Below are 12,063 nucleotides of genomic sequence, written 5' to 3'. Positions count from 1 at the left end.
TTCAAAAATAGGTACAAAAATCATGGGAAATGTAAGATAATTTATCTTACTTTCAAAAAATTACAAGTAAATCTTAACATACAACTGGGATGAAATTGGTTTTCCAAATTATTATCTTATTTGTAAGCATTGCATATAAAACAAGAATCCCTAACATATATATATACTTACGTACATATATAAATATATATATATGTTCCTGTATTTGATCTCAAATTGACAAGAGCAGCATTAGTTTCTTATTTTACTTTATCTCCTATATCTCCCCTCATCGCTTTCCTTTGTCTGTATCTGCTTGAATTTAAAAAACAAACAAACAAAAAAAACCCACATCTATGAATATTTACACTACTTTTTCCTTTAGATGACAGATTTGGAACTAGTTGCAATTATTTATGAGTTTGTGAACTAACTACAAGGTGAGTTTTCGTGAAGTGTACTATATGCATACACTAAATCATATCAGTAACGTAAACATCTGGAAACGTGCCCAAGAAGGCTCTGAAAGGCAATACAGCAGGATACTGAGAACATTGGTAGGGACCAGTAAAGAACTGACCAGGAAAGGCCCTTTAAAAGTGAGAGACAGAGGGCATGTGTTGTGAGAAATGGTCAAGGGACCTTGCTTAGACCAGTGAAAGAAAAGACTGATGGATGATCTAATAGCAGGATACTACTACTAAGGGCTCTTACAGCAATGACAAAGCCAAATTCTTCTTGGCAATGGAAGGTGGGACCCTGTAACAAAAGGGCAACGAGAAATTGCCCCTTAAGACATTCCTCACAACGATGGTAGTGCAGGAGGGCTGCAGTATTGCCACTCCTGGGGATTTTCAAGACTCAGCTAGACAAATTCACAGATGACCAAATGTACTGCTGGTAATAATCTGCGTTAAGCACAAAGTTATACTAAATCCCATCAACAGGCTTCTTCCAACCAACATGCCTATCTATGAGCATGCATCCCAATACTAACTTATCTGCAAACACTTGACTGATCAAAAACTGTCATTTTGATGATCTGGTTTTGAGTTTCCAGAAAACTTCAAAATGAATTTTGTCAGCAACTCCAGGAATGGCATTCGAAGAGATGGAAGGGGCTGGAAACTTAACACAAAGCAGATGACATCTGGGGATTAGGTGTTTGGTATAAAGTAAGCCCGTAACTGACAGTCGTTTGTGCACCTCTTCATTCTTCTACATTCCTGCACATTGTTATGACTTACTTTTTAGGATCAAGTAATGATTTTATTTAAAGAATACCTTCAGGGTCACTATATTCATAGGCAATAAGTCTCCAGGAAAAAGAGCTCACTCAGAGCCTGTCTGAGTCCAGTGATATCCAGAGACAATAGTCCCCAGAGCTGTACACAGACCTCACCACTTAGTGCAAGAGTGAGATAGTGAGGCAATTTGAAACATGAAGATAGAGGCATCACACACCTAGAGAAGGAGGAACCACTCCTAGAGGAGGTACAGCTGGCTCTGTATTTAGGTCACATTTGTCTGGGCTTAACTTTTTTTCCTTACGCAGGGTCACCATATTTTGTTGCACCTTTCAAGAAATCCCTCAAAATACTTTCATTAACCTCTTCCACAGGAGGGTTTCAGAGATGGAGAATAGACAGGAAAATGTGGAACTAAGGGAAGGTAAAACACTGAAAGAATAATTTATGTGGAGGTTAATGGAGATGGTTAAGAGAAATGTTATCTGTTTCTACAAACGAAGAAGTTTAAGAGGGTGCCCTGTTGAAACAGCCTTTCTAATTGGCTTAAAAAAATAAATAAATATGCAAGTTCTGTAGAGAGTCATGCACATGAGTTTCACTCAAAATCCCTATTTGTTATAAGGAACAAAAAAGCATATGAGTGAGAGTTTCAAAACAATACTTTTTTTTTATTTTATTTTAAATGTAGTTCTTTAAAGCTTAGCTTAAAAGTTGGACCTCTGAAGGTCCAGCCCCCTGCTCAAGCAGACACATCCTGGGCAACCTGCTGTAGGTATGTCAGGAATTGCCCAGGAATTCACTTTCAAAATGACACTGTTTTGTTTTCAATATGAAACTTTCTCTCTTTCTTTTTTTTTATTTTATTTTTTTATTATTTTTTGGCGTCATACTTGTACCAAAATAATTTTCTCCTTACACCAAATGTTCTAAATATTCAAAAAATATTTTTTAGTTGTGATTTACTTTCTTAATGTTTTATGAAATAGAGCCACCTAATAAGAAAAACAAATAAATGATTTATTTTATGCAGTGTAGGTTATGCAACATAACAGTAGCTCCTCTAGGTTTCAATGGAGTTAGTTTAAAAATATATAGTGACAATGTTTTCCTTTAGCTCATGTTAACCTGTCTATTTATATAGTGCATTGACTTGTAATAGTTCTACTTCATTTATTCCATAAGTAGAGCTAAATTCATGGAACTAATGATGTGTACCACAAAATATCACCAGACAACTAGCACCTCACGACATATGACAACTAAATGGAAAAAAAATTAACACTCGTGACGATAATCAAGTCAGACAAAGGAGCAAATTGAAACATATCATGAAAGAACAAATCAGGAGAGGGAAAAGGAAAAGGAAAACTGATAGCAGGGTACCTTCTTTTGTCTGTTTTCAGCAGCAGCCAACTGAGCTGACATTCTTTCTTGCATTTTCCTGCAGTGAGCCATAACGGCTTCTAAAATGGAGAGAGGGTTCATGCAGATTGGCTTCTTTTCTTTATCACCAGCACCTGCCTCAAAGTCTCTCTGCAGAGCCAGAAATGGGTCACTCAGATTAAACCTTCCGTATCGTTCCTGGATAAAAACCTCTTTGCGCCGGGCCTAACAAAACGAAAACAAAACATAAAACAATAGATAAAGAAGTAAAACTAAATGCATTCTTTGGAGTACATCTACACATAGAACAGACTTAAATCACTGAGAAAGTTATACTTACACATATTTTTAAAATGTTTTCTCTAAGTATTTCCAATTTCTAATAGAATTGGACAGATACATTGCACACAGATTTCATCATTGTCAATACAATTTGCTACATAAAATCCTTCCCCGTCTCACTTTAACACAGAAATTTCAGTTTGGAACAGTTTCAGAAATATCACAAAATAACATCTTGTAAACTGGCTGATACACAGAGTAGAAAGGGAAGAAAAACATTCTAAAACAGTTTTCTATTTCAGTGTATTAACATTATGTTAGTGAAAGACATGAAAACATGTTTAATGTGTTTACTGCAGTACCAAAATAAGAATTTTTAAAATAAAAAAGTAACAGCATCTTTACACATACAGAGATTCGCAACGATCAAACAAGCAGAGAGCAAAAATACCTCCAAGGCTCTTTGAAATTAAGACCCTTCTCAAATCTATGCTCAAGAAAAACTTCATTATCATGCGTTTCTACAAGCTGTTATTTAAAAACACAATTATATTTCCAAAATACAGTACAACACTTTATTAGCAAAACAAAAATATTACACAATAAAGATCAGATGCAATTTTGCCTGATAATTTTTTGGTTCTTCAGCCCAACATGTAAATGAGATCAGTTTCAGAGAAGGTTTTTTATACATTTAGTACACAGTACATGAAAAGGCCACATATTAGTACCAACTTCTAAGGCTTTTTATAGAAAATATTGTTCCAAAATCTCATGCTTAAGTCTCATCTAATTTGTGAAACAAACAAACAAACAAACAACAGAACTATTGAAAGATTTCTAAAGATTTTGTTATGGTGTTTTTGTGCCTGCATATGTAACAGGAAGTATAAGGAAGCGAGCCAAACCACTGCAGTACAAACTTTGGAGGAAAGTGAAGTTTTGTTACCTTAAAACTAAGCCAACCACCAGAGCAACTCCTTCAAGTATGCCTCAAAAATCAGAACAAAAACCACAGTGCGGAGAAATACTTTCAGAAAAAGGAATCCCTCAAAAATAAGGGCTGAGTTATTTACGTGTGATTTGTTTCAAAATCAGGAAGCTCAGTTTTCAGGAACAAGCAAAACCAGATGAAGAATAAGCAAATTTTGAGGTGTAAAAGCAGAGGAACAGGCTAACCAAATGGGTTAGGAGACCATTCCAAAAGCCTGATGTTAAAATTGTAACATATGAAAAGGTCATAAAAGGTGACACATATTCAGGGCATGGGAAACCAAAGAAGAACGTAAGAACCATGTGAGAAAAATTCTCCAGAGACAAACTACAAATAACATACCTTAGCGAATGCCCAACTTTTGCCTATATACAGAGCACAAAACTGAGATGTTGCAGGAAATTAAAAGGTAAAAGAGAATTTAACTGCAGCAGATGCAAGTGAGCATTCTGATACTTATTCTGATGCTTGAAATATTTTGTCTATTTTCCAATTTGATAGCATAAATAGAAGCTGAAAATATTAACAAACAAACAAAAAGCACAGCTCAGAAAAGCTCTCAGAGTTCATTCAGACAGAAAGTTTAGCTGGGATTTAAAGTCAGATGGGGATTGGCTGAAGAGACAAAAATAAGCCTACAGAACCAATTTTTTTTTTTTTTTTTTTTTTACATATATAAATTGCTTTGCAAATAACCCCTAATCAGCCTAAGATTTCAAAGCTCTAATTTTTATCTTATATTTTAAAATAAAATAAAATAGTGGGGAGGGGCTATATTTGCAGCTCCTGCCTTTATACCCAGGAATTACAGGGCATTACGTAGCTTAGGAGTTCAACCTTCACATAAAGGAAACAATCAAAACCAAAAACCTGACTCTAAATGGATTCAAGTGCTAAGCAGGCAAACAAGATGACAAACCCAAGCAGGTTAAGAATTTAAATGGAGATGAAGGCACAATCCATACATAAATCATCGGCAGTGTACAAGCCATTCTGTTTACATATAGAGAGAGACATCAAAGTAAAGGAAGTGACAGTGAGGTAGCAGCTCAGCTGTAAATAAAAAAAGGCCACCAGAGCTTCCAGCCTGAAACCCAGAGACCAACAGCAAGATGAGAAGCAAAGTCGATTAACGGATCTCAGAGGCAAAGGCAAAACAGTAAAGGGACTGGGTATTCAGGTTCATTAACTAAGGAAAAGATGAAGCTGTATAGAAAGGATGGACTCCAGCTGAATGAAAATCACATCGATCTGTGACATTAAGAATTAAAGCAGCTACAGGAAAATCTGAAAGCTAACGACTGTGGAAAAATCAGGAAGCCTAAAACAGCCCGTGGTTTGGGATGACTGATGCAAAATTCCATGTTCCCAATACACGATATTTGAGTTATAACTGATACTGTTTGTTAGGTTAGGTGACAGAGCTCACCTGCACACCCACAAAGGAGCACAGAGAGACAATAGCAGAAGGGGAGCCTGAATAAAACCCTGCTGGGCCCCACAGGGCCGTCTCCACAGCTCAAAGGAGCACTGGGGTACACAGTGGCAGGGGAGAACCTGAACCAAGGACTTCCTTGTCTGGGCCCAGGCTGTCCCAGCAAAACCATCAGCCCAGAATTGTCCAGGTGTGAAACTTGTTGCTTTGAGTCAGTAGGAGCACCTCTACGGGTTGCTGCTTAGGGGTGGGACATAACATGGGATGTAAGGAATAGCAGTTTGGGATCACACAGGACTTACAGTGAAATGCTTAGAGAAGAAACCAAAGCAGGGCAAGGGAGAGGTTCGGGTGACTTTGGGATGAAAAAGAGTAGGAAGACAGAGTGGTAAATGGATAAAAAGGGCAGTCACATTGAACTCGTTTGCTGGTCAGTACCTGGTCATGCCCTGTGCCTGATCTCCACAGTCCAGCTTGTCTTACTAACTTCATTCCTAACCCTGTCCTGGGTGAGGGCTCCTGTTTGCACATGTACATGGGGTGTGAGTGCAGCAGCTGGGGTCAGACCATGGGGCTGAGGACCTGCGTCTCCATGGTGCCAGTGACTGAAGTTAGAGTGGGTGTGTGAGTCAGTGTGTGATCAACAGCAGAAGTGAAGCCTGCCCAGCCCACGAGTGGGTGAAGTGGCCTGGGAGCAAGGGCGTGAGTGGGGCTCCAAGGGCCAACTCTGGTGTGAGAGCACCTGTGTGTCTCCAGGTGTGAGAGCATGAGAGGTTGGCTATGGGACCAGGGGCATCATTTCAGCTGTGTGTATGTCTGTGCGACGGTCTACGCCACCAGCTGGCATGGGGAGGGGCCTCCAGGGGCTCCCATGTCCTGATACCAGTGACTGGGAGACTGGGACTCACTACTGGGCACACTGAGCAGGGGTATCCACTTTGTACATGTATACGTGGGTATATATGATTACATGTATATTCACACACCTATACGTGCACACATGAATACACACGCACACATTTCTCACTAGTGGATTCCAGCTTGTCCAGACAGAGAGGGGAGCAGGAGGAGGCCACTGGTGCTCCCTATGTTCATGTGTTTGTCTGTACCACTGATCATGTATATACATCACATATAATGTGTGTGTGTGCTGGGCATATACATCTTCAGCCTTGCTACTGGTTGGACGCGGGGACACAGAGCTGTAGAGCCGTAGCAGCCCTGCCCCTCTCAGGCTGTTGGATCCAGCATGATTTATTTTTCTCCCTTACTGTCACACAAGTTTCAGTACAATGCTTAGTAGAAATCATATAATAAACAAAACAAATCCTGAGAATCATTAAGAGAAAATTAAAGAACAAAAGAGCAGCCATCCTGTTGCCAATGTATAATTAATGTTTTGCCTGTATCTTGAATATTGCATGCAATTGTCACACTCAACACAGGGGGGGTTATGTGGCAGGACCAAAGAAGGACAAGAAAGACAATCAAAAGTTTGGAACAGCTGCCACATTAGAAACGATCATCCTGGCTAGAGAAGTTCTGCTTAGAAAATGGTGGAGAAGATATAAATATCTACCTTAAACATACAGTTATGAATGGCAACAGTTAAGACGAGTAAGGGGTTACGGTTTAATTATCTAATTCAAGGATTGGTGGGCATCCAGTAACTCCATAGAATACTTGGCTAGATGGACCTTAAATCTGAAGCTGTTTGGCTGTTGTGATATTGTACATAGCTCATGTAAAAACGAATAATTGGAACAGAAAGGTGAGAACACCACCATTTTGACTATTATGAAGGCTTGGTAGATACAGAAACATCAATTAACATTTGTCTGTATTTTCAGTTTTTATCATTCTATCTTAGAAGCCACAGTGTTGGTCCTAAAGTAAGACTGATCTAATAAAAGACACTACAGTGGCCTCTGGCTATCTGCTCACTATCCAGGATGACTTTTTGATCAGAGCTGAATGTTAATATCACTGCTCATGTTCCCAACTAGTCTCAAACACATCAACAGGGGTGAATAGAGCTGGAAGTAGTCTCCATCATCTCCTCCTCTTGTCTGAGCAGGTGGCAACTGCCATCAGGCATGGATAAAGCCCTTCGTTGCACACGAGACTCATTTCTCTGTTCAGCTGAAACCCATTACTTATCGAGTATTTCTGGAATTTGTCGTGCCACAGAAAAATAAAAATAGAAAGTAGTTTAATTATAGACGCTTTGAATAAAAGAACATACTAAAAAAAATACTGAAAAGAAAAACACTGAATGAAGAATGTCAAAACACTAATTGAGGCTGCCAAGACAGTATAACAAGTGTACGAAAGCACCAGAGGCTTTCGCAGGCATTTTACCATTTCCACAACGGGAACTGCAAAACAGTAAATGAGTATTCTGCACTGAGGAGAGCTGCAAAAATACTCAATGCATTTTCTGCTTTTCAAAAAAAAAAAAAATTCAATTACCTTTAGGTCGTAAGAGAAGAGGTTAAGAAATTAAACATGGTCTGATAGGAAACTGAAAAGGTCTGTTAACTTTAACACGAACATTTTTCTTAGATCATCCACTTTCCTTTCCCGCTGTCTTGTTAATTGAAAAATTTTTAACAGTTGCAAAAACACATCTTTTTGTATAACACATCATAATATTGATTAAGCTTCTAGTTGCTGTTGTTGTTTTGTTTTTAAGTGACAGAAGTTAATACAAAAATCTTTTAAATCATGCTATTTTCACTTCTGAATCATGCTAACCCTAGCTTTCAATACATTCTACTGACAATGCAAATAGCAAGGAACAGCAGAAGGTCATGTTGAGTGATTATCATGATTAGATTTAAGCAGATGAATATTAATACTAAGTGTTTAATATAAATCACCTCCTCATCAAAATATTGTATATAAACCTAGAAGAATAAACATAAATAATGCACACCTATCAAAACTGAAAGCATCACAGTTCTTCCACGTACAAATGCCTATTATAATCCCAACATGATTTATGGCAAATTTGTAAATTGACAAATACCTACTTCACATTAAAACCCAAATATTTTAAAGGAAAAGACAATCTGGAGATTTTGAAATAAACTACAGAACGTCATGGAACATTCCTGAGTCATTGGGTATGCATTTGAAGTTAGTTTTCCAGAAATTATACCATTAGCACACACAGAAAACCACTGACATTTTAACATACATATAACACTGTTCTTAGAAATCTGCAGAGTTTGTCCCCCAAAATAAGTTTCTGGGCTCCTGCAGTAGTTACTATATGTAGATACTTGCTAGAGCATTACATTAAAAAAAAAAAAAAAAAAGAACGAACCAACTGTGCTCTTTCCCCAACATTACCTCTTTCTCTTATGTCAGATGGCTTGTAGGCTTTGAAAAGCATAACCATGGCCTGATATAGGCAAAGAATACCACTTCCATGCTTGTCTACTAAAAGGAGAGCTATAAAATGAAAAGGGAGCAGCGAGCTGGAACAAAATCACCTTGACAATACCTAAAACACAAGTCTGAATTTATATCAATTATGTTTTTATGCAGAAGGAAGTGCCACATTCAGTTCTTTCTCAGTGACATGCTTTTGAGTGCAAATCATCTATTTTCTGTGGAAATAAAAACTTTTCAGTGTAACACTGTCTGAAGTATACCTGGGGCACCTTGCTCTAGGAGATCTCAGAGGTAAAAACACCTAATTTGTGAATGCTGGAGCCAGGTGCTTGATTATACATTTGCCTTAGCCAACGTGGCAGAACCTTTGGGCATGATAAGGAGCAGAACTTCTGGTATGTGAATGAAATAGGTCGTAAAAATGTAGGTGTCTTTTGACTCCATGAGGCCCTGGTTCCACAAGGCAAAACATTCCACAGTAACAGCAGATAAAAGTACTGATGCTCGTTCACCCATCACCATGTAGCACTCCCTCATTGAGGCTGGGAAAGCTCCCATGGGACAGCTCTGTCACCGGGGTGAGGAAAATGCACACATGACAAACCCCAGCCTTCTTTCCCTAGGTAATTTTTCCACAGGATCCACCCTACAGTTTTTCTCACAGGGCAGCTGATGAACAGATGTGCCAATACACCTAAGGGCAATGCAGTAGCAAATTGGGAAAAAAAAGGTAAAAAGGAGATAAATCAGAATACCTTAAGCTAGCATTGTTACCAAACACCATCTCATGAAGCTAATAATAGATATGTATAATCATTTTTTTTTGTATATTGGTCCTTTAGCCCTTAAATAATAGCTCTGTTCTGTCACACTTCACCAATACCTTAGATGTGAGAAGCAGAAACGCTAGAATTGGAATGTTTTCTCTCTTACATCATCTTTTAGTACTGAGTTTCAAGTCATAGGAGCTAGTCGAAATATCAAGATACCTACTTTTGATGGCACTCGTTATCTGAGGAATGTACAATCTAGTGTCACAAGGGTAATTAATTCTTTAAAAGAGTCTGCATAATTTGGTGGCTGAGCTAAAACAGCATTAGCAGTGTCTCAAATTAACTTAAATTGCAGAAAAATAGATAGAGAAAATAACATTTTAAATGTCTGCTTGTGAATAATTAACTGAATGTATTTTCAAACAGCAAATTTTCAAAACCAGAAGAAATATGCACCCACTACAGGAACTAATCATGACTGCTGCACTGTGAAAGGTGTTATATGAATTTATGAACTGTCAACCTTATTCTCCTGTACATACCCATTTGCACATTAACTAATATTTTAATTAGAGGGCCAAGATTAAAGTGTTTAAAGGTATAGAAAGGTGTCCATGGGAAATACCATTATTTGCGGCATATGCCACTGTTATGCAAAATGGTATCTTAAGATAAATCCTCCACCTGGAGAATTGCTCTTGAAATTGATGGTAAGCATATACAAATTAAGAAAATATCTAAAAACAGAAAAAAAAACTTTAAATCATTAATTCAAGAAATTCACTACTGCAAAAGGGCAAAAGCTTAGACAGATTTACAACAGCTTTTCAGTTCAGTCCAATATGAACATCACATTTATACACAACTTTTAAATCCTTACACAGGGTTTGAAGCAAAAGACTAAAATAAGACTGCAGCTACCACTTATAGAACAAGAGCCTGAAGTTTATCTATGGGCAGGCTGGCCTACAGCTTTTTGTTAGATCAAGGATGGACTATGAGTTTACATGCAAAAAAATAAAGCAGAATTGAAAAACATCTTCAGAGAGGGAAAAAAAAAGTCAAGATGTCTTCTTTAAGAGGAAGAGCTAAGTAGAAATAGGGCTTTTCAGTGTAAAACAATGACAATAATGGAGACAAAACATGTTAGAGGTCTGCACACTGAAAGGACAAGTAGCAGTCCTCCCGTGATGAAAAGAGGAGAATACCACTTGGACTCAAATTATTTTCAGTGAGAACAGAAAAGCACTGAAACATGTTGCCCAGGGAAAATGTATAACCCCTGCCACTGGGAGATTTCCAGGACTAGATTGGATAAGATCCTCAGCAACTTGATCCATCCTTGACATCAGTCCTGCTTTAAGCAGCAGACGGGGCTGAATGTTCTCTCTAGATGCCTTCCAACCTAAATTATTCCATAATTATTGATTTATTCTACAACTTTTTTTTTTTTTTTTTTGCTAACATATCTACAAGAAACTCCTCAAGTCACAAACAAAAGAAATAAGCTCTTGGAGGAAGCAAAACAACCAAATGCTTATTGGTAGAAGAGGTCTTATTTCTTGCCTTGAATCATGAAAATACTCATCATAAATTAGCAGAATTTTTAGTCTGTCATACTCTCAAAAATAATAAAATCAGCACTGTCTGCTGTGCGACACAAGGGGAAGGTTTTCTCTCAAGTCTTCTCTCCTAGGTCCGCAGCCAACAAAAATCTGAAAGACAAAGCTGTAAAATAAACTACTTCATTCCTTGGTCTGACTCCTACCACATAGAGGAAGACACCTCACTTCCCCCTATACTGTTTTCACACTATTCAAGTCTCTCCTGTGCACCTATTTGCCAGTTCCCTCCTGGCCACTTCCATCTCTCAAGTTGACCCTTTCCAGTCACTGATCCCATTTATCCATTGGGGATGAAGACTGGCAGCGGGATGTGTAGAGAGAGGAGCAAAAGGCATGGAGGTACCTGGGTGATGGGCTGCAGGGCGAGCTGAAAATCCAGCACAGGCACTGGTCTGTAGTTGCTTATTTATTTTGTTCCCTGAAGTGCCACAGAAACATCTATTTTCAGTGACTAGACTTAAAATTACAAAGTCTAATTAGATATCTTTTTGTCCCCCGTTATTTAAACAAGAATGTAAGGGAGTGAGGAGGAACTTCATGCAATACCTATCTTACTGTGAACCTAAAGCTAAAAGCAGAGCAAAATAAAGAAAAACAAATATGACCAATTAACATATAACCAAGAAATAAACCCAATGAGAAAAAAAATGAAAAAATAATCACACAATATAAACTATGTTGTTAGTTTTCTCTTGGTAATAGTCTAAGTTGATGTTAATTGCACACAATCACTGAAATAAGTTTTAATACTCAGTTTATATAACTAGTAGCAGAATATACAAGCAGTAATATTTTTAAGGTTGATACTGCACTTTTTTCCCCAACGTGCTTCTGAGTTTCCTCTTCACTTACCTGCCAAGTTAAAAGTTCAACAAGTCTTCCATGCAGCAACTGAAGATAAATATCAAAAATAGCACTGCATGTCCTACAGTGCTGTGGA

The 12,063-nt window shown here is 37.9% G+C and overlaps 1 protein-coding gene across 1 annotated transcript in view; it reads right to left on the bottom strand.

The window, feature by feature from the left end:
• The window catches only part of CTTNBP2 (cortactin binding protein 2), an 86,774-nt gene that overhangs the window by 49,972 nt on the left and 24,739 nt on the right, over positions 1–12,063 (bottom strand). The window contains exon 3 of the mRNA XM_035544011.2: positions 2,613–2,837. Coding sequence (XP_035399904.1) covers positions 2,613–2,837 — 225 coding nt within the window. The remainder of the gene's footprint in view (positions 1–2,612; positions 2,838–12,063) is intronic.

Source organism: Cygnus atratus, chromosome 1 (assembly GCF_013377495.2).
Source record: "Cygnus atratus isolate AKBS03 ecotype Queensland, Australia chromosome 1, CAtr_DNAZoo_HiC_assembly, whole genome shotgun sequence".
Lineage (NCBI taxonomy): Eukaryota > Metazoa > Chordata > Aves > Anseriformes > Anatidae > Cygnus > Cygnus atratus.
This window is presented reverse-complemented; position numbering and strand designations above follow the sequence as displayed.